Consider the following 26,383-nt stretch of genomic DNA (forward strand, 5'->3'; position numbering starts at 1 on the left):
GACCCACATGGCTGCTGGGGGCACGCAGAGGCGGGCAGGTGTTCGGAGTCTGAGCGCTGTGCCCAGTGGCCCACACTGCCTATGGGATTGCCGCCCTCCTCCCAGACCAGCCTCCCTCGTTTCTCTTGCGGAGGGCCGTACTGCACCGTGGCCTAGGACGGCGTTCCAAGGACTCGGGCCTCGGAACATGGACTGTATCGGTTTGATTGAAAAAACCCCAGCCAGGCATTGTGAGGAAGCGCTCAGCAATGTGTCTGTTTGAAGACCAAGCTTCTGGTGACTGTGATGACTCGGCACAGGACGATTTGGTGGAAGAATGCCCACGGCCAAGTGTCAGTGACCAGACCTGCTGTGTGGAATCGTCAGACACAAGCTGCTTTGATGTCGGTGGTGCCTCCTGGCTGCGGCTGTGGTTTTAGAAGAAATGTCTGGAGCCGTTGCTCCTGTTGAGGACTTTCCTAGTTTTGGGCAGTAAAACCATCTCGGCAGCTTACAGGAGACACCTGCCCGCCCGCAGCCTTGGGTACGTGACCGTGCTCACCCTGAAGCGGTGTAAAGTCACCCTGGTGCAAGTTAACCAAAAGAAGGGGCCACAATCTACCTCTGCTATGATTCTGTTCTGAAATTCAATGAATCAGATATTTATTGCGCTCCTGAGATGGGCTTGGCCCCATGGGGAATGCTGGGGCTTCAGTCCTAGTCAAGCAAGAGCCAAGCTCACACTAGCCAGTCAAGCAGGAGGCCTCCAAACCTGTATATCCAGTTCCCGCTGGCCAGCGCGAGCGCATAGGAAGTCCCGTTAAGATGAGAAGCCATCTTATTTTATTCCTTCTAGAACTCTCCATAAAGTGGTAACGTACACAGAAGCAAGTAACAGTCATGTAGACTGTTCATACATCGCAAGTTGTGAATTATTAAGGAGGAAATGATGTAAAACTTAGACGCCATTTCCAGTGAACCCGTGGGGCTTTCCGGAGGGGCGACTGGAGGCAGGCTGAAGGGGCTTTAGCTGGTTGGTTCTAATGAGCTAACACTGAGCTCCTTCAGTCTGGCAGAGAGCTCTAGAGTTAATGAGGGTATTTTAATGGGCCAGGACCAAACCCTTCGGTTAGAATGACCTCTGAGTAGCTTTTGAGTGGCTTTGGTGCTCTCTTTTGTTTATTCTTAGCGAGCGAACACCCATGTGCACGAGCAGGGGGAGGGGCAGAGGGAGAGGGACAGACCTCAGGGGGTCGCCCTGCTGAGCACAGAGCTGAAATAGGACCCTGAGATCACAACCTGGGAGACCGGGAGCCTCCCAGACGCCCCAAAGAGTTAATTCTCAAGTCATGTCCGCACACAGCGTGGGGCCCCCACTCACAGCTGCACGATCGAGCGTCGCACATCTCAGTCAGGATGACAGGTATTTATTCAGAAAAGGGCCTAGAAGGCCGTGAGAGTTGGGGCGTTTCCTTGGTTGATGAAACAGGACGGTCGGGCTCCCAGATCCCAGGCCGGTGGGGCTCCCAGGACCTCCTCAGGTGCAGCGTGTCCAGAATCTTCCCTCCACGCCTGTGACCTCCCCGACGGAGCTCACCCTAGGCTTTGTGGGGATCGTGAGAGGCGTGTGGTCCTGTCAGGAGGGAGAGCGGGCGCTCACATGTCACTGACCTGGTGCCTCGTCCGTCGTGCCCGGCCACGTGTGGCCATGTGAGTCCCCGCCCATCTGCGCAGAGATACCTCGTGGGGTCTTAGGCATGTTTCTGCTGTGAGGAAGGGAGGTGGATTCAAAACCAAGGGAGAGGAGGTAAGCTGGTCTCCCCGACCCTCCTTTCGCCCGTGGGTGTTAGGTCAGTCCCCCGGCCATTGGCCCACAGGGCCCCGCACGGTCCCGTCAGCCGGAGCCCGCTGAGCACAGCTGGCCTCCGACCGGCGGCAGTGTCCGAACCAAATCTCTCCAGGCAAGTCCTGCTTTGGACACTTGATCCCTGGAACTCCTCTTTCCTGTAGGCGGCTTCGTAGACTGAATGTGGTGTTACTGGTTCTGGGGGATCCATGCTGAAGGAGCTGTGTCCTATAGGTCACGTGCCTTGTGTGATTATTTTTCTCATAGGATACATTTCATAAGAAGGTATTTGATGCTAAGTTTCGAGTTATACATGAACCCCGTGGCCACTGTTGGGTTACTTTTCTGGCTGACCGTATCTTTCATTCTGCAGGGACAGTATGACAGAAAGTGCCCCCTGCGGGCAGACGGCCCCAAGAGAAGGGGTTGAGTATTGCAAACCCTGGTTTTCCTGCCACACTGGCCCCTCCCTTAGGAGGAGTGAGGGAGGGGCACCGTGAGGTCAGGACTATCCCTCTGAGGATGTGGCAGCACAGAACCAGGGAACGGGGCTGTCCTCAGCTGGCCGAGCTTGTCCCTGTTTTATAGGTGGAAAGATTGAGGTGCAGGGGTGAAGCGGTCTGCGCCAGCCCCATACCAGGCGGGTCCTTTAGATGGTGGTCAGCGTCTGCACATTCCCTAAATCTGCTTCTCCGGCCGACTGAGCTGCCTGCCGGAGAGTGCCTCTGGGCTGGGCGTGTGCGGCCGGAGACCCACACCAGGCCTGCCGGCTCGGCCCGCTTCACGTGTGCTCGTCTTGGTCCTGGGCAGTGCACGGGTGTTTTTGGCACACTTGCAAACGGCTGGGGTCGCAACTCTTAATACGAGCTGCTCAGGCTCGAGTTCAGCATTTTGAACGATTTGGGAGCTGAGTTAGAAATTCCACTTTTGGAGGCGCCTACGTGGCGCAGTCGGTCGAGCTCCCGGCTCTTGATTTTGGCTCTGGTCGTGATCTCAGGGTTGTGAGATCCGGCCCTGTGTCAGGCTTCGCACTCAGCGGGGAGTCTGCTTGGGATTCTCTCCTCCCTCTGACCCTCCTCCCCCGTTTGAGTGCACACACTCTCTTGCTCTCAAGTAAAGGAAGAAATTCTAAAAAAAAAAAAAAATGCCAGGGCTGCCTGGGCGGCTCACTGAGGTAGTGTCTACTTTTAGCTCAGGTCTGGGATCGAGCCCTGAGTCGGGCTCCCTGCTCGGTGGGGGGTCTGCTGCCTCCTCCTCCCACCTGTGACCTGCTCGCGCTCTCTCCAAATAAACAAACAAATAAGTAAATAAAATCTTTAAAAAAATAAAAAACTTAACTCTTGGGCATTTATTCATCCAGTATTTACTGAGCTGTCTATCTAAGTATCATACCAGGCACTGGATGCCCAGGTGCCCCTGCCCTGGAGAGCTCACAGCTGAAGTGAAACAGGCAAGAAATTTTAAATTTTAAGTGATTCCGATCCTGCATGAAGAGAGCTTAGCGGAGTGTGTGTGTGAAGACAAGGGAGTCAGAGCAGGAGAGCAAGACACAATCGTTGGCTTCGAGGACCGTCTGCTCCCGTGGATTTTTGTGGGAGATGGACGGGAGCCATGTGTGTGGCCATCAGTGATGGTCCAAGGAGGGGGCGTGGGGCGTTGTGAGCGACTGCTGAGGGCCGGCGAGGTGTGCGTGCTCAGGGCAGGACTGCCCCAGGCATCGGAGATCCCTGCAGCGAGAGCGCAGTGCTTTGTGGACTCTGAAACGGGGCCTTTTAAAGTCAATCTAGGTTAGCCTGTGCCATGGCCAGAATATTGACCCTGAAATCAGAGAAAGATTAGCCCTTACAACAAGGGCTTATGTCGCACTCACATGAAATTCAGTGCAAGCCGGACAGTTTTCCAGGGCCGACCCCTGGGGCTTCTCAGTGCGCCAGAGCCTGCGTCCCTTTCTGCCCGGCCTTGCCCACCTCTGGCCTCCAGGATCCCTGCGGTGGGGGGCGGAGAGCTGGAGGGCGGGGCGCTGCTTCAGAGCGTTGTCTCCTGGTTGTGTGACGTCCCGTTGGCTGCAGGCACGGACGGGTGCTGACGTTGCTCACCATCACAGAGAGGCAAATGGAAACCACGTTGAATTCCCCCCTCGCACCTGTTGTGGCGGCGGTCATCTGGAAGTTGGGGGCAAGGGGCAGGGGGCCTCGAGCAGTGCTGGGGGGGTCAAATCAGTCTGACCACTGTGGAGGTTCCTCCGCACATTAACAGAGCCCTACCCTCTGACCCAGCAATCCTGCTTCTTGGGTATGTGTCCAAAGGGAATGAAAACAGGGTCTCAGGAGATGTGTGCACCCCGGGTTTATCCCAGCGTCGTTCATGATGGCCAAGTGTGGAAACACCCCGCGCCCGTCAACGGATGAATGGATGACAATATATATGAAAAGGGGCACCCGGCTGCTCTGTTGGTGGGACATGTGGCTCTTGATCTCGGGGCTGTGAGTTTGAGCCCCATGTTGGGTATAGAGAGGACTTAAGAAAAAAAAACTAAAAAAAAAAAAAAAAAGTGAAAAAAGGCATCCTGAAGGAGCTGAAAGGAAAATAAAATGAAAAGTTCCGGGGGACACACGTGACCCCCCTTACCACCCCTTGGCCTTACCTGCCTGCAAGGAGGCGACACGCACACAGGACATGAGTGCGGGCAGGGTCTCCGCTGGGCCACCCCGTGTCCCTGCCTCGGAACATTCCAGAACCTAACCCGGTTTGCCTCCCAGGTTTCAGCTGTCCGCAGCTCCCAGCCGTGTGATTTGGGCAGTTTATTGTCTCCGTGGTGTCCGTGTCCTGACTGATGACGTGGGGGTCGGTCATGGAAGCCAGGCCAGGAGGGTGGCCGGGACGTCTCGTTGACACGATGTGTACGAGGTGGTGAGCGGGGGCCCGCATGCACTCCGGAGGCCCACATCCGTGAGTGCCAAGTGAACGGCCGACCGATGGGTGTGTGAGTGGCGAGGACCTCACCTCCGTGGCGGGGAGGGCAGCGTAAGCGCAGGCTGTGCCGATGGAGAGTCGCCCTCGCCCTCCGTGTCGCAGACAGCGCTCTTTACCTCTGCATGTGGAGTCCTTGGCCCTTCCAGTCGGGGCTGCTCTCCTGTGTGCTGGGGGCGCGGCCGCCAGGAGGGAGGCAGGCGGCGGGAGGAGGGAACCAGCCTTGCTGAGCAGTCGCTCCGAGCCCTGATGCGAACCCTCTCGGGAGCGTGCGAGGGAGGCCCCTGGGTGCGTTCTTGGACGAGGAGCCCCAGGGTGGAAGGAGGCAAGGCGCCCGTGCACAGTCGTACAGCTGGCGGGCCGTGTGCTGCGGACTTCGGCCTGGTCCTTGAGGCCGCCGGAGCCGGTGCGGGGAGTGGCTGCTGCCTGGGATGGTCCCGAGTGACCCCGTGCAGCGATGATCTGCTCTGTCCTGCCGAGCCGGAGTGCCTTTCCCTCTGTTGCGCCACAGACCGTTTTTCTGACACATGGTATTTGATAGTATTTGTGTCGGAACCGTGCTAACAAGGCTGCTGAAGTATTTGTGTTGTGTTTGAAACCCTAGGCGTGTGAAGCTGTTGAACCTTCCTGCCAGCCTCCGGCCACAGAAGATGAAAAGCCTGTTGGGCCAGAACGTGTCGACCAAGAGCCCGTTCATCTACTCACCAATTATCGCCCACAACCGCGGGGAAGAGCGGAACAAGAAGATAGGTAGGCGCCTTCCTCCTGGCTTTCCGGCTGTGCCGTGCCGCCTGGCCTCCAGCAGCTTTTCTAGATTCCGGTCCGTTCCCATGTGTCTGGATAAGCTCATCTCAGTTTACGCAGTTTGCTGCCATTGTCAGAACTCTGGGCTAGATCTGATTTTTTAAAACCGATTCCATCCAGGGTGAGTCTGCGGAAGTTCTAGAAACTGGAAGACCTCTGTTATCAGGATAATAGGAGAGGGATCTTTGGAGCCCAGAGTGGCTTCAGGATCGTCTGAGATCAGAGGGTGACTTGCACTTAGACCAGCCTGGGGAACGGGAACGGTGTGACAGTCTCTGTTGGCCCTTGTAGCCCAGGCCTTGTTTGCCTGGGAGCTGAAGATGTCGATTCTGAGGGGTCTGGTGGTGCACTGGGGACAGGTGGAGCCACGTTTCGGGGTAGAGCAGGAGCCTGCATGCATTCTTGAGACTCTTAATGTGCTTTTCTGTGTGCCCAGCTCCACACTGGGTCCTAGCCCTGCCCCCCTCCTCCCACCCAGGGCTTGTGGCACCCACTCTGTCCTTCCCGAGGCCTGGCCTGGCTGCAGGCCTCAATCTTGGCCAGCTCCCGCTTCCTCAGGCCCCTGACGTTTTGGATGATGGTGCTGGTCACTGCCAGACATGAGCCTGTGTGTTGCCGTGTCAAAGCGAAAGGGTGGAGAGGCCCGTCTGTGGGGGGTACTTGCCCGCTCTCTGAGGAGTTTCAGCACAAGACCCGAGAAGCTTTTACTCTCTGCTTTTGAAGTGCAGTGCTTTCTTCTCCTCTTTTATTCCTACTCAGAACCCCGCGCCCTGGATACAGCAGAAAGGCAGGCTGGCTTCAGGAGGGCCTTCTTCCCCGGTGCAGGTGCCCTCACGCAGCGGCGGTTCCAGCTGCTCTGCGGCGCCCTGCGGCACTCTGCTGCCTCTGTTCTCCTCCGGCTCCTTCACCTGCCCCCGCTCCTCAGACCCAGCCGCACGGGTCTGTTCTTGGAACAGAGCAGTCTTGGTCCTGGCTGTGCCCTCTGCCGAGGCTCCTCCCGGGGCCGTCCCCAGACGGGATGCCCCCCCCCCTAGTGCTCTGTGCCTTCGAGGCTCGGTTCTCTTCACAGTTCTTCTGTCCCTGTTCGTCGGTTTCTGTCCCCTCCCTCCATTTGCTCACTGCCATGCCGATGGCTGTTAGGAGACTGTTGCCCAGATGCGGGAAGGAGTGGGTAGATACTATGAACCCCCCGCGGTGGGTATTCAGGAGGGCACGTATTGCATGGAGCGCGGGGTGTGGTGCATAAACGATGACCTTGGAACACTGAAAAAATAAAACAAGATAAAAATAAAAATAAAATAAAATAAAGGATATTATGAACCCCATTTTACAGTAAGGAAACTGAGATTCAGGGAGTTTAGATGACTTGCTCAAGAACCCAGAGCAGGCCTTGGCTTGTGCTGCCTCCGTGCTTATTGGCCGGCACCGTGGGGCTCAAGGCCAGAGGGACAGTTTGAGAGTTAGGCACATCCCGTGGTCTCAGGGAAGAGTTTCTAGAGAGGTTCTAGAATTCCTTCGCAGCTGCAAGCATCTCATAATAAGCCATATTTACAATTAGTTATTTGAACACCTTAAAAACACAGTGTTTCCTAAGGGAGCAGGTGGTTCCTGAGACAGGGCATGAGTGGGCTGGGGCACTAAACAGACCCGCTGCTCTCGTGTTACGACAAACCGTTCTTTATTCACACCATGCTTGATCCAAGGGTGCTGTAGCTCAGCTCATTGTTCTTGGAGCAAGTGTGGTTTTCTCCCTTGTGCCGAGCACAAACGGTGCACCGTCCTGGCCCTGCACAGGTGTTCCGGGTCAATGCAGGCAGCAGGCAGGCCAGAGACACAGGAGTGGGAGGTCGAGATGAGATGTAGATCAAGTTGTCTCAAACCATAGAACTGTCACCAGCAGGACCTGCTGGCTTCCCTGCTGAGCTCGGACGGGCCGTTAGCACAGGGCCGGCAGGAGTGGGCCCACCTCCAACTTTGGAAGGTGCCCTGGAGGCTCCCTTGATGGTGAGGTTGTCTCTCCAAGAGCAAGGTGGGGCTCGGAGGCTCTGTTGTTGGTTATTTAAAACAAGAAGACAGTAGAGGAAGCAATTTGGGGACATGTCCTTGAAAAATGGCATCGAATTGTAAATTCTGATAAATTTCTGAAATTTGGAGCCCCGAGTGTGTAGCAAACTGCTAGTCTCTGAGCGTGTGTGCATGTGTGCGTGTATCTGTGCGTGTGCGTGTATCTGTGTGTATCTGCGTGTGCAAACACGCACGTGTATCTGTGTATCTGCGCGTGCGTGTGTGCATGTCTCGTTGGTTCAGTCTTTCTTCCAGCAGTAGACTCCCTGGAGTTTCTCCTGTTGGCGAGGCATGTGGCGGCCGTGGCCCCGTGGTTCTCGTGGTGACAAGCAGTCACTTCCCTGTTGTCACGAGGTGTGGGTAGAAGCTGGAGGGAAGTGTTCAGCAGTACTTTCGAGCAGTAGTAAGTACGAGCAAGCGGACCACAGATAAGACCACAGCTAGTTCTGATTAGTGCCACTGAATAAACAGAGATGGGCTGAAGTGGAGAAAAAAATCTCCTTTTTTGCGGTGTGGAATCCTTGCCTTTCTTGAACTTTAACTATTTCTCATCTTTTAAAATGGGGAGACCGTGAGCTTTCTCTGACAGTGTGGGAGTGTTTTCCATTTGCGTTCTGGGTGATGATGTTGCCCGCGTGCTCTTGCGTCTGTCACACTGGCATGAACTCCCCCCGCTGCGGGTCAGGCATTGTAAGGGGTACAAACCCAGACCACACAGATGTTTGCTGGTGGCCAGGTATGGCCGCTCGGTCCTCTGACCCCCGCCTGCCATTGTCACTGTGCTGCTTGGGCTGAAAGCCTGAAAACCACGTTTCCCCTGCTCCCTGCCAGCCGGGTGCTGTTGGGTCAGCCACGGAGGCCCTCACGTGGGCTGAAGGTGCAGGAAGGCGGAGGCCGTTCCACTCCTGGAGGCCGTACCGGTGGTGGTGGCAGCGGTTCCAGGTGACATGGCTCTGCTTGTGCTGGTCGTGGCGGCTCCGGCTCCGTGGTCCGGCAGCGCCCGGCATCTGATGAGGGGCCAGTGCTGGCCGTGAGTGTTTGTTAACCTGGAGGAGTGACACAGTGAGCCGCGAGTGTCTCCTGGTTGTCTGGGGACACAGGCCAATCAAGCAGGCATTTGTGGCGAAAGTTTGTCTTTGACCGTCTGTCTTCAGTCTGGTGGTTTTGAGACGGCTCCCCCTCCAGCCCGGGGGCCCCTGCTCCGGAGGACAAGCTTGAGAGGACTGGAAGCAGGGAAGCTGGGCGGGCACCGTGGTAGGCCAGGGAGGGCCAGGGGCTCCTGGACCCACTGCAGTGGGCGTTCCCCCGAGTGGGGCCTGTCTGCCCGTGGGAACCCTCCTTTGCCTCTTTGGAGGGGAAGACTCGGGTCCTGCTCCACTTCTGTCTTCTTGGCTTTTGAGGTGGGCAAATCACTCTCTGGGCAGACCTAGACCCAACGTCAAATCGAAGCTTCCCCCCCCTTGGGCCATCTGGGAGTTTCTGGCCTCCCCGGGGTTGGCCATATGCTTTCTCCCCTAAAGAGTGTTTTTAGGAATCTTTCACTCATTCCGTTTAGAAAAACTTCCGGAGGTTACTTGGGAGACTGGATGTGTGAGACTCCTTCTCAGGACCAGCTACTTGACTTGTGGGGCCCCTTTTCAGAAATTATGAAGACTTCGGAGCCTGTGGCAGGACAGCATTAGTCCCCCTCCCCCACCCCCGCCCCCTCTGCCCGGGCCCATGTGGCTGCAGCTCCAACCCCCACCCACCCTGGGGCCAGTCCTGCCTCTGTATTGTCCATTCTCAAATTGTGGAGCCTTCTGTTTATGGAAGTAACGCCCTCACCTGTGGCGAGGGCTTCAGCAGACGTTGTCCCGTGATCGGCGCCGCTGCACGGGCCGCCGGCATTACGCCCGCTGGCAAGTGAGAAAGTGAAGACGGAGCCGAGTGTTCGGACAGCTAGTGAGTGCCCGGCTCAGTCTCCAGCCAGGGCTTATGACTCAAAGCCCAGGGATTTCTTTCTCCGGAAAATGGTTTAGTCATCACAGTCAGGAGCCCTGCTCATCTGGGCTGAGGATAAATTCAGCGGATGATGCAGGATTTTTTTCTGAAACGTAACAGACGCCTCGGCCAACATGCATGCTATTTGTTGAATACCCATGGGTAGGAAAATGTAATTTATATTCTGTGGCTTCTAATATGTTTCCCGCAGTATTCTCATCAGCAAAGATCTGCCTAGAGCTTTGAAGAATCACGTATCTTTAACCTAAAATCCCAATCTCTATAAATGAATCTGTGTGTATTATTGGGGGAGTTGTCATCACAGCAGGGGCGTGGAGTGTGTGAGAAGAAGCAAGCCCTGGGCACAGTTGTCGAGACCGTCTGCACGGTAACGTGGAGTAATTTACCCGCCTCCCTGTCTCCTGGTTGCTAGTGTTGCCGCTGTCCCAGCTCAGCTCTGTGCAGCTGTGTTTGTGGCTCAGGTCCTGAGCTCGAGCACAGAGGTGGAGGGTTTTCTGTCATTTGTGCTGGGACTTTGGGACATGGCCAAGCTCAGTGCTGAGGTCAAGGTCAGTGTAAAGGTCAAGTTGGCCTGCACAGGCTGTGGACTGCAGCCTGGCCCTGCAGTCTTCCCCTCGCCCCCTCAGACCAGATCCTGTTTGCCTGGGGACAGTAGAGAGCAAGAGACACTGACCCAGAGGCTTCTTCTGACCGTCAGGTGAGGTGACATTCCTAAAGGACCTGGCAGCTGAGGAGAGAAGGTTCCAAACAGCCGTTGCATGCACTGTCCTAGGTGCTGGGCAAGCAGTGAGAAATCCGGCCAACTTCCTACCGGGCCGGTCCCTCCAATGTTATGGAAAGACTGTGCCGTGACTCCGAGTGCAGAGGGCCTGATGCTGGGCAGCTGTTGAATGGGATCGAATCTGTGGTTTCTGGGATAGAACCTCGAGGAGGGGCCTCCCCCATGGGATCTGACACACTGAGGCTTGGAGAGGAGGTTGTCTTCTTTCCGACATCATTAATCACGTGAGCAGGGATTTATCCTCGATTTACCTAAAGTGCAGTGGGACCTCTTACGGAGGGGACAGAGGAGTCATTCTGTATGTCACTTAAAGTGGCCTGCAGCACCGTCTTCCAAAGTACCAGCCTCTGGGCCAGTGAAGGTCTGTGTGACGTACAGGCCGGTACCAGGAATGGCGCTGTCTGGGCTGATTTGTAAAGTTGGGTCTGACACCCTGGCCTGAATTCGGTGTGCCGAAGATGGTGAGAAACCCCTGTGATGAAGCATCCAAGGGGCAGTGCTGACCCGCCTATTCTGACCCGCAGAAATCCCAACTAATACCTAGGTTCTTCTGTGTGTGCATTTGTAGATTTCCAGTGGGTTCAAGGAGATGTGTGTGAAGTCCAGCTGATGGTGCACAACCCGATGCCGTTTGAGCTCCGAGTCGAAAACATGGTACGTATTGGCCGCCGCCACCTTCCCACGGGGCTGTTTTAGTATCTGTGGCACAGATCCCGTGGTATAGATCTGTTCTTACATTTGTTTTGCCAAAGCTTATGAGGTTTCTGTGAAGGAAGACCACGTCTTGTCATTCCCTTGTCTTTAGTGCTCGGCGCTCAGCGTTGGGATCCGTGAACAGACCCCTGCTGGGAACACGCGTTGCGTTGCGTGTGGGTGACTAGCTGTGAGCCCTGGAGTGATCGTGTTGAAATGCACCTGAGATCGGCGGAGGTTGCAAAGTGTATGTTCTGTTGGCCGCTCCGTGTGGGCCTTACCCCTGCTGCAAGAGGATAAGACGGTCAGGGCTGGAGGGAAGAGCGCGGTCTGGACAGTAGGAGAAGAAGTTGTCACACCGCCGGTGGGAGCGTTCTCTCGACGTTGAAATCCAGTGTTCTGTTTCCGTGTTTGGTGCCGGCTTTCAAGGCTCGTTCTGTAGAGCTGTCCGCTGGAGCCGCTCACCTAATTCTGTGGTCAGTGGGAAGGAGATGTGTACGGGCTCTCCAGGCTCATTCTGAAGGTCCCGGACCAGAGCCAGCTGCCTGCCGTGCGGGGCCCGTGTCCCAGGTCTTCTCTGTGCTGCTTGTTATGTAGCGCTGTTGCGTACTGCGGCTCATCACCTAGTGCCGTGTGGTGCTGTGCGGTGCGGCTCGGTGCTCTGGGTTGTTACCTGATACTACGGATTAGCAGGTGGTCCTGCTTCGTGACTTTTTTAGACTCTTGCAAAGGATGTTGTGAGATGGTTCATGTCTTCCATTAGAGTTTTATGACTCGCGTTCAGGGGAAGGAGTGGGGCTTTCTGTGAAGCTATCTTGGTGACTGCTCATGCTCTGTATTTGGCCATGGGCAAGGCACTTGAAGGACCTGGTCCTTGTTGTGGTCAGTGCTGTGGGTGCACGAGGTGCTCCAGGGCCCATGTGGAGAGCTGAGGGGGACTCTCTGGGAGAGACAAGGACTCAGCTGAGAAATCAAGGATGAGTGGGAGGTTACGAGGCCGACTGGTGGTCATTGAAGATGATGACCAGCTCTCGGCGTGAGGCAGAGGTTTCTAGAATTCCTTAGAGCTCTGAGAAACTTGAATGCATGTGAGGCCTACAGCCCTGAGGTCACTCAGAGAGCGAGCCAGTGGGGATGAGTGTTGTCCCCCTCTTGTCGTGCAAGAAACTGCCAGCTCTAGGGTTTGGCTCTCGGGTCAGGCCTTTTAATGACTTTCTGTCTCTTGGCTTGAGCAGGGAATAATTGCTCAGAGGATTTTCCCCCAAAGTGCCTCAAGTGTCAGATGCTTTGTTGGTCTAACACTTTTTTTTTTTTTAAAGTAGCTTTCAGGGGTACCTGGGTGGCTCAGTTGGTTAAGTGCCCAACTCTTCATTTCGGCTCAGGTCGTGATCTCAGAGTTGTGAGACTGAACCTCACCTTGGGCTCTGTGCTAGGTGTGGATCCTGGTTAAGATTCTCCCTCTTCCGGGGCGCCTGGGTGGCTCAGTGGGTTAAAGCCTCTGCCTTCAGCTCGGGTCATGATCTCAGGGTCCTGGGATCGAGTCCCACATCGGGCTCTCTGCTCAGCGGGGAGTCTGCTTCCTCCTCTCTCTCTGCCTGCCTCTCTGCCTACTTGTGATCTCTCTCTGTCAAATAAATAAATAAAATCTTAAAAAAAAAAAAAAAAGATTCTCCCTCTTCCTCTGCCACTCCCCCACCCCCGCTGTCCTGCCCCCTGCACTCTCTCTCTCAAAAAAAGGTAGCTTTGATTTTTATCTGGTTTAAAAGTAATATGTGCTTTTTAATAAAAAGTTAGGAAGAACAAAGAGTAAAATAAAAATTGCCACTAGAAGGTAGGCCACAAATCATGGTCAGAATTTAAAGAATGAAATTATGAAAGAGTTCAAGCATTAACAAATGAAATCATGAACTATTTCAAGCACGTGAGATGGTAACGGGGAATAAGGAGCACCCCCAGTACCCACCTTCCAGATCTGACGACTGTTAACAGACGGTCATATTCGCTCTCGCTATTTTTAGAAGAGATGAAATGCGGTGCATTTTGCCTGAAGACAGTAGCCGTCCACGTGCTTTCTGTGCCCGCACTCCTGCCCACCACCCCTGTCCCTCACGCAGATCGTTTTGTGCTTTGGCTCAAAGTGTGGCACAGGCGTGCTCCTTGCCGCCAGAGCACCTGCTTCTGGGTGCTTCCTGTAGATGGAGGAGAGGTGTGCGTGCACACGTAGACGTGCAGTTACATATAAACCTACATGCACCTGTGCCCGCACACACGCATGTGCAACACATGCAGAACTGGACCAGCCAGACTTTGCCGCGGTGCTGCCAGCCCTAGCCCGTCCGTGCATGACCCTCTCTCGCCTTCGCCCAGTGGAGGACTGAGGTCCCAGCACCGTGGCGCTGGCTTCCTCGCTCTGTCCTGGAGCATGTGGAGTGGGGTTAGGGCTGCACAGGCTGCGGCCCATACAGAAGACAAATCCCGGAAGGAGCCGGGGCCTCTCCTCTGTGCGGGTCTGGGCTGTGCGACTCCCCCGCTGGCTGCAGATTTCCCACGAGTCCACAGCGCTCATCGCTCTGTTCGCTCGCGGTGGACATTTTCGCTCTTTTAGTGAATGGTGTTTCTATGTTTTATTTTGAAATTTCTTTTGTTTATTGCCAGATGATAGAAATACCTTTGCTTCTCTTTATGCTGACTTTGTGACTCCGCGGAAGCACTTGCCAGTTCAAGACCCACTGTCAGTTCCGTCGGGTTTTTACATTTACAGTTTTGTGTTTTGTGAGTAACTGTCTGCCTCCCTTTAGTTTCTGTTTCTTGCCTATTGTGCCAGGTGGGGCTTCTGTACAGTGTTGAGAAGCGCTGAGCGTGGGCAGCCCCGCACATCTACAACCTGGGGCAGCTCCTCGAAGCCGGGGACGCTGTCTCATTCCTGTCGCGCGTTGCCTGGCACATAGTGAGGCGAACTGATGATTCGTAGTCGTGCTGAGGGATAGTAGTTGATGGTACAGTTCCGTACTTCCTTTTTCTCTTTATGTTTACGTATTTTATTTTTCTTTACATTTACATTCCAGTTTGGTAAAGCAACAAAACCACAGAGGAGAAGCCCAGCCAGCAGGGCTGACGTCGAGATGGGGCTGTTCAGACAGCCACGTGCTTTCCCCTTCACAGTCGTGCGTGGGAAGCATGCTTCTGGCCGTCGCCGCAGCTGTCTGCGGGGCTTTATGACGGCCGTGCATCGCTGTCCCCACCCCCACAGGCCTGGGGTTGCCCCTCAGCCGATGCCCTCGGCCCCCAGGATGCGGTGACACGGCGGCGTGTGAGCTGTGTCCCTCACGCCGCTGTCACTTGCTCTAGGGGCTCCTGACCAGCGGAGTGGAGTTCGAGTCTCTGCCTGCGGCGCTCTCCCTGCCCGCTGAGTCCGGTCTTTACCCCGTGACTCTTGTTGGGGTCCCGCAGACGACTGGAACGATTACAGTCAACGGTAAGGAGACCGGCTTTCTGATCGGAGGTCGAACAGGACTCCCGAATCTTTGCCTGCCCCACTGAGGCCTGTCCCCGCTCCCCCGGGTTGGTTCCGACTGCTTGCTTCAGAGATATTGGGGCCGTGCCATGGCAAGGAGCGGCTTGGCGTGCATGGGCTGCAGCGGGCCCGCAGCGTTCCCTACAGTGCGAGGGGTCCTGCTCTGTGTCAGGCCTCTGGTTCCTGTCCCTCTGCGGCTGCAGACATGCCCACAGGCTCCCCCTGCTGTCAGGCCCCGCTGACCCCCTGACTTTCCCTCGCTTGGTCTGACCTTCTCTCCCCTTGGCCACCCCCGTTCAGAGGTCCTTGCATGCATGCGGGATCCGCCCGTCCCCACCCCTACTGGCGTCTGACCCTCTGTGTCTGACCTGCCGCATGCCCCTCCCCTCCTCCTGAGGCACCCGTCTGTCCCTCTACTGGGCTCCTTGCTGTTCTAGAAGTGTGCCCTTTCTGAGCTCGCCTGTGCTTTTCCTTCTGCTGGCACGCTTCCAGACTCGGCCGCTCCCGGCTCCCTCCCGCTCTTAGCTCAGACTTCTTTCCTCTGGAGACTGTCCTCCGTGCTGGGTCGGATCCCCTGCTGGGTACTCAGGCAGCGCTCTGCCCCCGAAGGCAGCTGCTCACTGGCCTCATCCACCGTGCCACTCCCCGGTGTGTGGTGGGTCTCCAGGATCTTGGCCCAGGCGGAGGGGTGGTAGTGACAGGGCTGGGAAGGGAGACAGAGGCCAGACCCAGAAGGGCTAAGGGGTGCTGGCTTTCTCCGCGGGGCCGCATTTCATGGGAGGAGAGATCCGGTCAGAGAAGCCTTGCAAAGGGACCTCCAGGCCGCTTTCTGGAGTACGGGCTGGTGCTGGGCTAGGCTGGGTGCAGGGAGACCAACTAGGAAGCTGTTGGTGTAGCCCCGGGATGAAAGGACCAAGTAGGGTCACAGCAGTGGCTGGGAGTGGACAAGGCAGATGAGAGGGGAAATACTTAGGACTGATGGCCTTGACCCCTAATTACTAACCGATACCCACTGGATAAGAAGTCAGAGCCGAGCTCCGAGCTCCGAGTTGGTACAGACCAGTCACGTTCATCTTTGGCGCACCTTCTGTGGGAAGTAGAGGGCCTGACCCCGTGTTACCAGAAATATCATTAGACATCACAGGACTTGGCATCAGGTTTTGCATTTCTTTGTAGTCCTCTTCAGCGGTACGTAAGGAAAGGAGAATGACTGATTTTAATTAAGAAATGGAGAACAAAAGTAACTTAGACAAAATCACATTCTGTCAGGTTTTCTGGAAAGAAAAAGAGGAGGGGGCATATTGCCAGATGTGGACTTCCGTGGAGGAACACGTTTGCAAGTTAAATTAGGTCTTTTAGGAAACATATTGCAAAAGGAAGGCAGCATGGATGCTGTGAATTGGTGATTTTAGGTTGCGAGAGCAACCAGTTACCACTGGCAGACGGTGAAGGAGCCGCTGGGGGCCGTCGGGCCCTGACTCCCCCGAGCTAACCACCTTTCTCCTCTGGTTCCTGGTGCCGCACGGAGGTCCTTTCCTGAAGCACATAGCCATGCATGTTGTTTAATTTTCTTACACAGTGAACACTGTTTATAATAATTATCTCTCGAAATTTCAACAGCCATTTTAAAGCTCTGCTTAAATAATTTTAAGTGCTTTCTAACCAGTGGAAGTTTTTTGTTTTTTTTTTTTCTTTTTGCACGGAGAATCCGCTAATCTTTGATCACAGCACTTGGACACAAATGGCAGATTGGCCGCATCACGTAGCAGTTACAACAGTAATTGGCTCTTGAACTTTCATCTCTCCACGGAAGAGTCTGAATCATTTTTCAGATACTTAGTCCGTCCCATTCTGTCCTGCAAAGGAGCACTAGCTCCCGCTCTCTTAGAGACAGGCACATTTGAAAAGCAAATTGTCTCCCATCCAAGTACTAACCAGGCCCGACCCTGCTTAGCTTCCGAGATCAGACGAGATCGGGCGCGTTCAGGGTGGTATGGCCGTAGACAAAAAAAAAAAAAAAAAAAAAAAAAGAAAAGCAAATTGTCCAAGTCCTGAGAAGTGGTATTAAGTTGCCTAGAGATTTCTAGCTGATGAAGACCCATACATGCTTTCCCTCGGACCCAGGGGTGTCCTGTGAGGTAGGGGTGTGGGGACTGTCACCCCTTTGTCTCTGTGAGGCAGCCAGGGCTTCGGCCGAGCTGTGGGTGGGACGGGGGGGGGGATGACGTCAGACTGAGCTTGGGGCTGGGGCAGGGGTGGCATGCTCCACCCTGCTGGGGCCGGCCTCCAGACAGGGGCCTGACAGGGCTGTGAAGCTCTTGGTTTCACTTCCCAGGTTACCACACCACGGTCTTCGGCGTCTTCAGCGACTGCCTGCTGGATAACCTTCCCGGGGTGAAGACCAGCGGCTCCGCGGTAGAAGTCATCCCGGCCCTGCCCAGGCTGCAGATCAGCACCTCCCTGCCCAGGTGGGATGTGGGCATCTCTTGTCCCCCAAGAGAGGGCCTTTCACTATCGTCCTGAGCATTCATTTTCAGTGGCACCAAAGTCTGAGTTCATCCCTGATGCTTAGGACCAAAAGACGGGCGAAGCGTTTCTCCAGGATAACCAGTAGGCAATGTGCTTTGTGTAAAGTGAGATGGAGCAGAGTTGAGGTGTTTCTTACCACGAACAGAACAAAATAGGAGATTAGCCTTTGGAATCCTACTTTTTGTGAAAAACAGTTAATTCCTATCTTTTAAAAAGTAGGTTTTCTTTTTTTAAGGAACTATGTAGGAGAGCATGAAGAAGGAAGGGAAATACATCTCAGGAGTCCCAGAAACCGTTGCTGTTAACTCTTTGTGGTTTTTCTTCCCAGTGTTCACCCACCTTCTTTTTCGAGACGTATGTTTGCGCATCGAGATGCTGCAACATTATACCTCGTACCCCAGGTTACGTTTGGATAACCATGTAACATAAGCCAAGAGTTTCCATTTTAATTGTTTCCAAAAGTATGATGTATGTTCACCAAAAGTATGGTGAAAGTGTTTTAAAACAGGGTGGCTAGCAGGGGCTGTTGTAAATTTACTAAAAATGATTGAATTGCATATGAAGACGAGTGAATTTCATGGTATGGAAATAATACCTCAATTTAAAAAATGAATTTTGGTGGCTTTAGTGTGGAGTGTCTGATTTCAGGTGACCGTTCCTTGAGTGTTGCTTCTGATTAAAGTAAATATTGCTGTGACTTGAGCCATCGCATTCACTCCCACACATTTACTGACACCTGCCGCACGATCTAGGCTTGGTCTGTAGGAGGAGACACTAACCAGAAATGCCCTCGACCTAGGCTTTGCCTGTTGTAGGAGCTCCTGTCCGGAGAGTACGTAGACTCACCATAGTCCAGTTTGCTAAGTGCTCCTGAAAACAACTAGAGGGAGGCCACTCTCCTGTTCATGGCTCAGGAAGGCTTCACAGGTGTGATGTTTAAATCGGGCCTTACGGGATTCACAAAAGTTGGCCAGATGGTCAGGCAAGGAAAAATATGGCCAGAAAAGGGGAATTGTCTGACTGCCATCTCCTTACTGCCACTGCTCACCTGGGACTCAGCCCCCTTCTGGTTCTGGCTCTGTCTTGAGGGACACTGGACTTGGGGATGGATGGCACCTGTGTCGGCCAGGCCCTGGGCCGCATAGTGGCTCTGCTTTCTCCTGCCTTCTTTTCCTGTGGTGCTGGGGGGCTGACACCCTGTTTGTTTCAGATGCAAAGTAATTAGTCTCGCTGTGTTTCAGTTTTTCTGAATACCTCGTCTGCAATTTCAAGTTAATTGCAAACAGCTTTTGCTCTGGAAGGACGGGATGTTAAAATACGGGAAGTCATTTAGAGTGAGGACAGGAGTCCTGCTTCCTTCCTTGACAGAGAAAGTTTATTCCTGACTCATAAGCAACTTTGAAGGTGTAAAATGTAAAGGAATGCGTTCATCTTGATTCCTTATGGTATTTTTTTTCTGAAAATGTGGTTTGGATATAAAGCTTCTCTCTCAGAGCCAGCAATGGGAGGCCCCCAGGAGGTGCAGGTTGGCTCAATAAGCCTGGTTTGTTTAAACCTCGTCTCTTGGATGCCGGAAGAGTGAGACCAGCGCTGTCTGGAACATTCTCTCCTGTCTTTCGGACCAGTGTGGGCCTGTGAAGCTCTCTTGAGGCACATAGAACAGGTCTTGGGTCTGACCCCAGTCCTTTGGTCTGCGGCCAGGAGCAGAGCTAGAAAGCACTGGTTGGCAGGGAGGCTGTTGGGCCCTTGCTGGGTGGGGGGACCCGGAATCTGTCCATTTCTGGCTCAGTTAAGTATATGGCATAGACTCACGGCACTTTCTGTGGAAAATCCCTCAGGTTCAAGGGGGAAGAGAGCGGGGTGTCAGGAGGACCCTTACCCAAGAGAGAATGTTGACCCTTTCCTCCAGTGGCCACCCGCTCTCTTGGGGCCAAACCTCCCAGAGCACAGTGTGTGTATTTGAACCTGAGGGCTGTGGCCCAGGAGCCTCTGGGGAGAGGCGGCAGGCTTCGGGTCTGCACGTGGGGCTCCACGCCCACTGGCCTGGGCCCCAGCGGGCCACACAGATGCCACACGACCCCAGGGGGCCTGCAGCCTCTGCTGGTCATTTTCACCTGTGACGCGGAGTCCGTTTTACATACTTCTCATCGATCTGTCCCTCCAGTTCCCGTGGTGTCTGTCGGAATGGTTCATCTAAGGTTTCTTCTTTAATCTACGGGTTTTCACAAGGCAATTCTGAGCATGAGATTTGCAAAATTTTTTTAGAGAGCCGTGGTTCAGGGAACATTTGAACTAATTCACTGTTTCATCTTAGGCCCTACCATAATTCAGTAGTTAAGGAGTTTCACACATGCGCACGTGTGCACGCATTAGGCCACGGCGGAGTGGGAGCACAGGGTGTGGCTGCACGTGGAGAGCTGTCCACGTGTGGCTCTCGGCCCATGCTCCCGAGAGCTGGGCTTCACGCTCCCCGGTCCCTGTTTCTGGAATGCGTTCAGTCTGGTGATGTGACTAGTTCTGATATGCCACTATTTTCTTTGATTCTTTCTGCTTGAAGTTTACTCTGTTGCTTCTGTTTTAGGTCTGCACACTCCCTGCAGCCTTCTCCTGGCGACGAGACGTCCACCAACGTGTCGGTCCAGCTTTACAACGGGGAGACCCAGCAGCTCGTCATCCAACTGGAGAACATCGGGATGGAGCCACTGGAGAAACTGGAAGTCACCTCCAAAATCCTCACCACCAAAGGTGGGTCTGAACCCAGAAGTGGTTGTCGTCTTTGTCTCCAGAAGAGACGCGTCAATGGCCGGAGCTCAGAAAGCGTAAAAGCGTCTTCCTCTTCTGGTTTGTTGCCCTCCTGAGACTGACGAGTCAGGAACGCATGGAGGAGGGCAGCGGAGCCCTTGGTCCCTGGTGCTGGTCACATTTCCCAGACCCTCAGTAGGGATCCTCTGGAAGGAGTGGAGAGACGTTAGGGGCGCAGACCGGTCGCAGCTTAGGGCCCGTTTGTCCAGCCCTGGGTCTTTCTGCAGGTTCGGTCATAGCGCCGTGTGCTCCTGCTTCAACACAGATGCTTTGTTTCCTGCTGCTGGGATGCAGAAGCTGGACGCCAGGAGACCTGTGTTCAAATTTTGGCTTCACCATTTACCAGTCATTGGTCCTTTGCATGCTGGTCCCTTCCTGGGCAGACAGGGCTAGCACTTAGCACGTGAAGTAAAGTAGGTGCGGCAGACTCCGGAGGCTGCGAGGTCAGTGAGCGATACCGGTCGAGGGGAATGGATGATACGGAGGAGGGACAGGGGTCGGGAGGAGTAAGTGTAAGTACTGTCGGGTCATGTAACGACGTCCGAGAACGTACACGGGCCAGTGAGGCCAAAGACAGACGAGGGGAAGTAAGCTTGCAGAACTTGGGGTGTTTCTGTGCTCTCGATGTGGGGCGATGTGAGCCAGGCCTCCACGGGAGCTTGACCGGCTGTGGCTGAGTTCCTAGGGAAGGGTGCACTGGCTGCCTCTTACTCCCCAGCACAGGGCTCCTTCCTCAGGCTAATGTCATCACGTGGGAAAAACCAAGCAGAATGAGTTCATCAGAGGTAGAGCCCCTGCCCTCTTGTTGGAGGGAAGGGCAAGCGGGGAGTTTGGGAGAATTTGTCCTGCAGATCATTATACTGTGAAGGAAGGAATTTGAATTGTGTAAAAAAGGGTGGCTCTGAGCCCATCCCACTGGGGAGAACGCCAGAGCACCTCGCATTCCCTTGTTTCTCCCCCTGATTCTGATGAAGTGTGCGGGAGGGACCCGAAGCGTGTATCTGCCGGTCCTGTCTTGTGCGCTGTCCCCGTCTGTGCCTCTCCTCCTAGGGAGATGCTGCCCAAGTTCAGGTTCTGGCTGTCACTTCCTTGCTGTGTGTTATCTTGGGCAAGTCATTTAACTTCTCCTGGACTTTTCTTCTGTAAAATAGCACTAATAATAGCGTCTGCATCACAGGGGTATTATGAGAATTCAATAAGATGATGTATGCAAAGTGCTTGGAACAGCACTTGCTGCATTATTACACTCAGATTTGTTAGCTGTTACTGTCACTGCTGTCACCCCCTCCACCTCGACCTCCACCACCGCCACCGCCACCCCCATCACTTCCACCTCTACCATTACCTCCACTGCCTTCACCACCATCATCACCATCACCTCCACCACCACCTCCACTATCTCCACCACCACCTCCACCACCACCACCGCCATCATCCCCATCACCATTGTTGCTACCACCAGCAACATTGTCACCAGCGCCGCTGTCACCCTTATTGCTGCCACCATTGTCACCCCTGCTGCCATCGCCGTTTGTTCGCGTTGCCGTGGCGGGCTCTACTGTGTGAAGGCCCCACACTGTATGACTCAGCACATTTGGGTGGTTTCCCTCTTGGGACTGTTAAGAGTAGCGCTGCTCTTGAGTATTTTGGCGCGTGCTTTGCAGGGGCGTCTGCAGATGTTTCCACCGCGTGTATCTCCAGGAGCGGAATGCTGGGGTGGGGTGGACGTGTACTCAGCTCGAGAGCAGAACGCTTTCCTGCAGGGGCTGCCCTCGTTCGCTCCATCATCGTGTGAGAGTCTGGTTGCTCAGGTGCTCACTGATTCTTGGCATCTGCAGTCACTCTGGTGGGGCGGGTGGGTGTCACCGTGTAACGCTGGGGTTTTCGTTTGCATTTGTTTGATGACCAGGGAAGCTGAGTACCTTTCATACGGTTTTGGACACTCAGATCCTGTTTTGTCCAAGTGCTTTGGTCCCTTTTTTCTCACTGGGTGTTCTTCTCTATCTCGCTCTGTTGCTTCCCTGTGTCTCCCCATCACTCCTGACTCGAAAGATGTGTGTGTTCTGGGTATGAGGTCTTGGCTGGGAAGAAGTGTGAATGTTTCCTGCGTGGTTGCCTCTGCGGTCTCTTAGTGGTGCTTTGGGTGAATGGAAGTTAATCATCGTAATACAGTTCACCTAATTAATCACTGTTTTCCTCTGTGGTCCTTGCCCTTTGTGTCTCATTTAAAGAATCTTTGTCTACTCTCGGCCTGTGGGAAGCTTTGGATCCTGCCTTAGGCTCATCTTGTCTTTCCCCTATTTTTGGGAGCGGGTACATAGGGATTAGGTAGGAAATGCCTCCCTGACATGAAATACCTTCATCTGGTATTTGGAATTTAATCCTTGCTTTGAGGGTGTGGTCGGTGTTGGAACCCGGGGACTCCGGGTGAATGACGGATAATCCCAGAGCCCATAACTGGGAAGCACGTCCCATACCTTTTCCCAGCGTCACGGCTCAGCGACTGGAAACCGTCTTTTCGTTTTCTCAGATAAACCCGAGTGGTGATCGTGTGTCCACTGTTGCTTAGGAACTTGCTGCTCCTTTCTGAAGTGGGAATCCTCTTGTTTGTCCCTTTTGGAAGTCCTCTAACAACCTCCTGTGGGCCTGGACCCCAGTCGCAGGGGCCTGTGTGACTGGCCTTTGCCCTGTGCTTCAGCCTCCCCTTTGTCCACCTCTCCCTTTCAGCTCCCAGCGCAGAGGTCATTCGGATCTCATTTCAGGTGCCTGGGCATTAGGCTCTGTCTTTCACACGGGAGGGTAAACCGCCTTCCCTCTCTAGAGCTCAGCCCGGGGACTCACTCCTATCCCTTTACCTGCTCATTCCCAGGGAACTTCTCCTCTGGCTTCCTGCTTCGTGGTCACCCTGAGAACCCTTCGTCCCCTGGCCTCCTCTGTCCCCCCCTCTGTTGTCTCAGAGTGCCTCCAGGTGCCCAATGTGTGGTGGTTGTCCCGGGAAGGCTCTTTGTCCCCGAGCAGCTGTGAGTCTCCCAGAGGCCAGCGTGGTGGCCCTTGGACCTCTGGGCCTAGTGTCTGGTTGGTGTTTAGTGCTGAGGGGTTGCCGATGGTGGTGATGGGAAGGGCCTTTCTCAGTGATAGAACGGGCCTGTAGGAGTCTGCCTGGTTCACCTGCTGAGTGAGTGGGGTGAAAAACTGCTGCGTGTAAATCACTCTGGTATTTCTAATGAGCTGCCTGGGTCCTCTTAGATGCCCAGCTTTGGGCCATGTGAGCTTCTGCCTCTGCTGCTCTGCTGGGACCACCTCCTTCCTGCAAAGACTTCAGGCTGCTCTGCGTTGGGTGAGCGTTGTCTGTCTCCAGCTGGCGTGTGGGTGCAGGTCCAGGGGAGCAGGGGGCAGACTGCTGTGGCCAGCAGAGGGTTGGGGGGCCTGGAGGGAGCCCCCAGGATCAGGCCGTCCTCAGCATTAGACTCCGCTACTATGATTCCCATTATAGTCTTGGCACCAGACGCGTTCATCCTGGCCTTGCCACTTACTGGCAGCAGGACGTGGACCGTGCTTGTTGCTTCTGTGATGGGCGGATTCTGCGTACCTGGGAGAGGACTGTGTCGTCCTTCTGGCTGTTGGGATTTGCATGCCTTGTGTCACAGGGGGCCAGCGCACAGTAGGTCTTCCTGGCACCTGTCGCCATCGTCTTGACCCCGCCTTCACCATTATCTTTATAAAGTGTGTTCTCTTTCACTAAACGTCTTTTTACATAGCTTTCTTTCTTTCTTTTTTTTAAGATTTTATTTATTTATTTGATAGAGAGAGAGACAGACAGTGAAAGTAGGAGCACAGGCAGGGGGAGTGGGTGAGGGAAAGCAGACTCCCCGCTGGGCAGGGAGCCCGATGCGGAGCTTGAGCGCATGACCCTGGCATCATGACCTGAGCCCAAGTCAGATGCTTAACGACTGAGCCACCAGGCGCCCCACGTAGCTTTCTTGTACTCCGTTTCTTAGCCCAGCATTTGGAGCAACTCTTATCTGACTTGCTGCTTGCCTTCTTTCTTTCCACTGCTGTGCTTGGGGAGCAGGACAGCAGTGACCCCTGTCTTCACGGGTCTGGTGTGGGCGGAAGCCAGAGGGTAGCCTGTGTATTGTGGGCCGCGAGGCAGCGGGAAGGTCCGCTCTCCGCTTTCTTCCTCCCACCGATCTCCTGCGCTCGTTCATGCCCTCCGCCTCCCAGTTGGCTGTCCGTTTGCTCAGGTCTTCAACAAGCCTTTTCTGAGCACGCCTACGTGGTGGCCGTTGTGTGGGGCCCTGGGACACCCAGGAATCAGCTCCGAGTGCCTGTCCTCTGGGTGTGGGAGGGTGCTTCCATGGTCTTTGTCGCCTGGCTGTCTGTGGCCACAGTTGGATGTAGTCACAGCTTTGCCGACTGTCAGGTATCCCGGGTGCCGCTCACGTCCCCTCCGTCATTCACATCCCAGTCCCCACACCACCTCCTGGAAGCTTTCCCGACCCCCAGACGGAGACATGCCGCTCCTCCCGTACGCTGCCCTGCTTACACTCTGTCCCAGCAACACTCACTTCACTTGGCTTTGTGTCCCCCAACAAGCAGGCGTTCACATCACGTGGCTACACACGCATCCTGCCGGGCCCATGAATGATCCATGAATCCTGTCCTGAAGGGGCTCACGGTTCAGTGTGGGCGTCACGCATGTTCGCCGAGTGGGACTGAGTGTTGCGGGCACTTAGCACCTTTCTGCCGCAGCGAGGAACCACAGTGCAGCGACCGACTGCTGTACTCCTAGGAAGACACTGGAAGGCGTGAGTGGCAGGAACCCCTCCGGTTCTCCAGACGGCCGTGGCCTTTTCGAGCAGCTCAGCCTATGGCACGTTGTGGGTTCACACGGCTGTGGAGAAGTTTACAAGCCCCGTTCGTTGGAAGACCAAGTGGAGTGCCTTTTAGCCACTATTACAAGACCTGATGTGTTCAGCTCCCTGGGGGTGCGGGTGACAAGTGAGCCAGCACGGTAGGAAGCGCAGAGGAAGTTAGGGCGTCTGGCCCTGCAGTTTAGGAACTTTTTTTTTTTTTTTTTTTTTAGAGATTTTATTTATTTGAGAGGTAGAGAGAGTGCATGAGCAGGGGTGGGGAGGGACAGAGGAAGAGGGAGAAGCAGACTCCGTGCTGAGCAGGGAGCCTGACCTGGGCCTTGAACCCAGGATCCTGAGATCGTGACCTGAGCCGAAGGCAGATGCTTAACCGACTGAGCCCCCTGGGCACCCCAGTTTGGGAACTTTTGAACATCAAATTCCCAGTTGGTTGTTTGGGGCCAGCAGTGTGGCCCTGTGGGCGCACGTAGCTGCCAGCTGCTGCGAAGTCGTCTTCTGTGGGGCCCAGGCTTCCCCAGGAGGTGCAGGCACCAGGAGTGCTGACGCAGCAGTGGAAACGAGGAAGAGGGGCTCCTGGTGGCTCGGTGGGCCGAGCGTCTGACTCCTGATTTTGGTTCAGGTCGTGAACTCAGGGTCGTGGGGTCGAGCCTTGCATTGGGCTTGCACTGTGCACGGAGCCGCTCGCGATTCTGTCTCTCCCTGTCCCTGCTTGGCTCCCCTCTCTTTCTCTCTCAAATAAAGATATCAAAGGTGCATATCTGAAAATTGGCCTGCCGCATCTCTCACAGGCTTGTTGTCAGGGCTAGACAGGGCAGCGTCTTGGGGTAGGTGGACTCCTGGCTCCACCCGCTCCCGTGGGCCCTTGGGCAGCTGGCCCGAGGGGACGATAGCAGGACGTGTTACGAGCATCGCTGTGTGGGCTCAGGGACACATGCGCGTGAAGGTCGTTGCACGGTGCCTGCCTCGTGGACGTGCTCGCTCCCGGTCAGCCGCCCTGTGGCTGCTGTGTGCGGGACGGTGGGGAGCTCGCACCAGGTGTGCGTTTCCTGCCCCACCCTCCTTCGGGGGTTCGTCTGTGGGTGCCCCCCGCAGCCCAGCTGAGAGCCCGGCTGATGGTGTCTTCCACGTCTCTTACACACCGCTGCCTCCGGACGCCTGTGACTCAGCCAGCCTTCTGTGCTCTGCAGCCGGGACCGCGGGGAGCCCGGAGCGCATCTCACAGCTCATTTGAGCACAGTTGATGTCTCAGCGGCAACACTTTTGAGAAACGAAAAGTCATCAAACAGCCAAGAAGAGTGCTGCAATTAGAGGTTTTAGTTTCGGTTCCGCCCCCTGCCCCGGTGATGAAGTCCTGCCACACCGGGCTGCTGGCCGCGAGCCTCCGTTCCTTCCTGCAGATCTGGGGCCTCAGCAGGTGTGCGTCCTGCCTCTACCTCCTAGGCCAGCGAGCCCCAGCTTAGTTGGATGTCGCCCTGACTTGGGCAGGGCAGTAAGGCAGTTTTGTTTGTTCTGTATGTGATGGGATT

General features: G+C 54.9%; 1 protein-coding gene across 3 annotated transcripts in view; it reads left to right on the forward strand.

The window, feature by feature from the left end:
* The window catches only part of TRAPPC9 (trafficking protein particle complex subunit 9), a 521,456-nt gene that overhangs the window by 125,140 nt on the left and 369,933 nt on the right, over window positions 1-26,383 (forward strand). For all 3 annotated transcript variants that reach the window (XM_044244893.1, XM_044244892.1, XM_044244894.1), the window contains 5 exons: window positions 5,400-5,545; window positions 11,014-11,099; window positions 14,487-14,613; window positions 16,988-17,120; window positions 19,763-19,926. In XM_044244893.1, the coding sequence (XP_044100828.1) occupies window positions 5,400-5,545; window positions 11,014-11,099; window positions 14,487-14,613; window positions 16,988-17,120; window positions 19,763-19,926 (656 nt within the window). The remainder of the gene's footprint in view (window positions 1-5,399; window positions 5,546-11,013; window positions 11,100-14,486; window positions 14,614-16,987; window positions 17,121-19,762; window positions 19,927-26,383) is intronic.

This window comes from Neovison vison, chromosome 4 (genome assembly GCF_020171115.1).
Source record: "Neovison vison isolate M4711 chromosome 4, ASM_NN_V1, whole genome shotgun sequence".
Taxonomy (NCBI): domain Eukaryota; kingdom Metazoa; phylum Chordata; class Mammalia; order Carnivora; family Mustelidae; genus Neogale; species Neogale vison.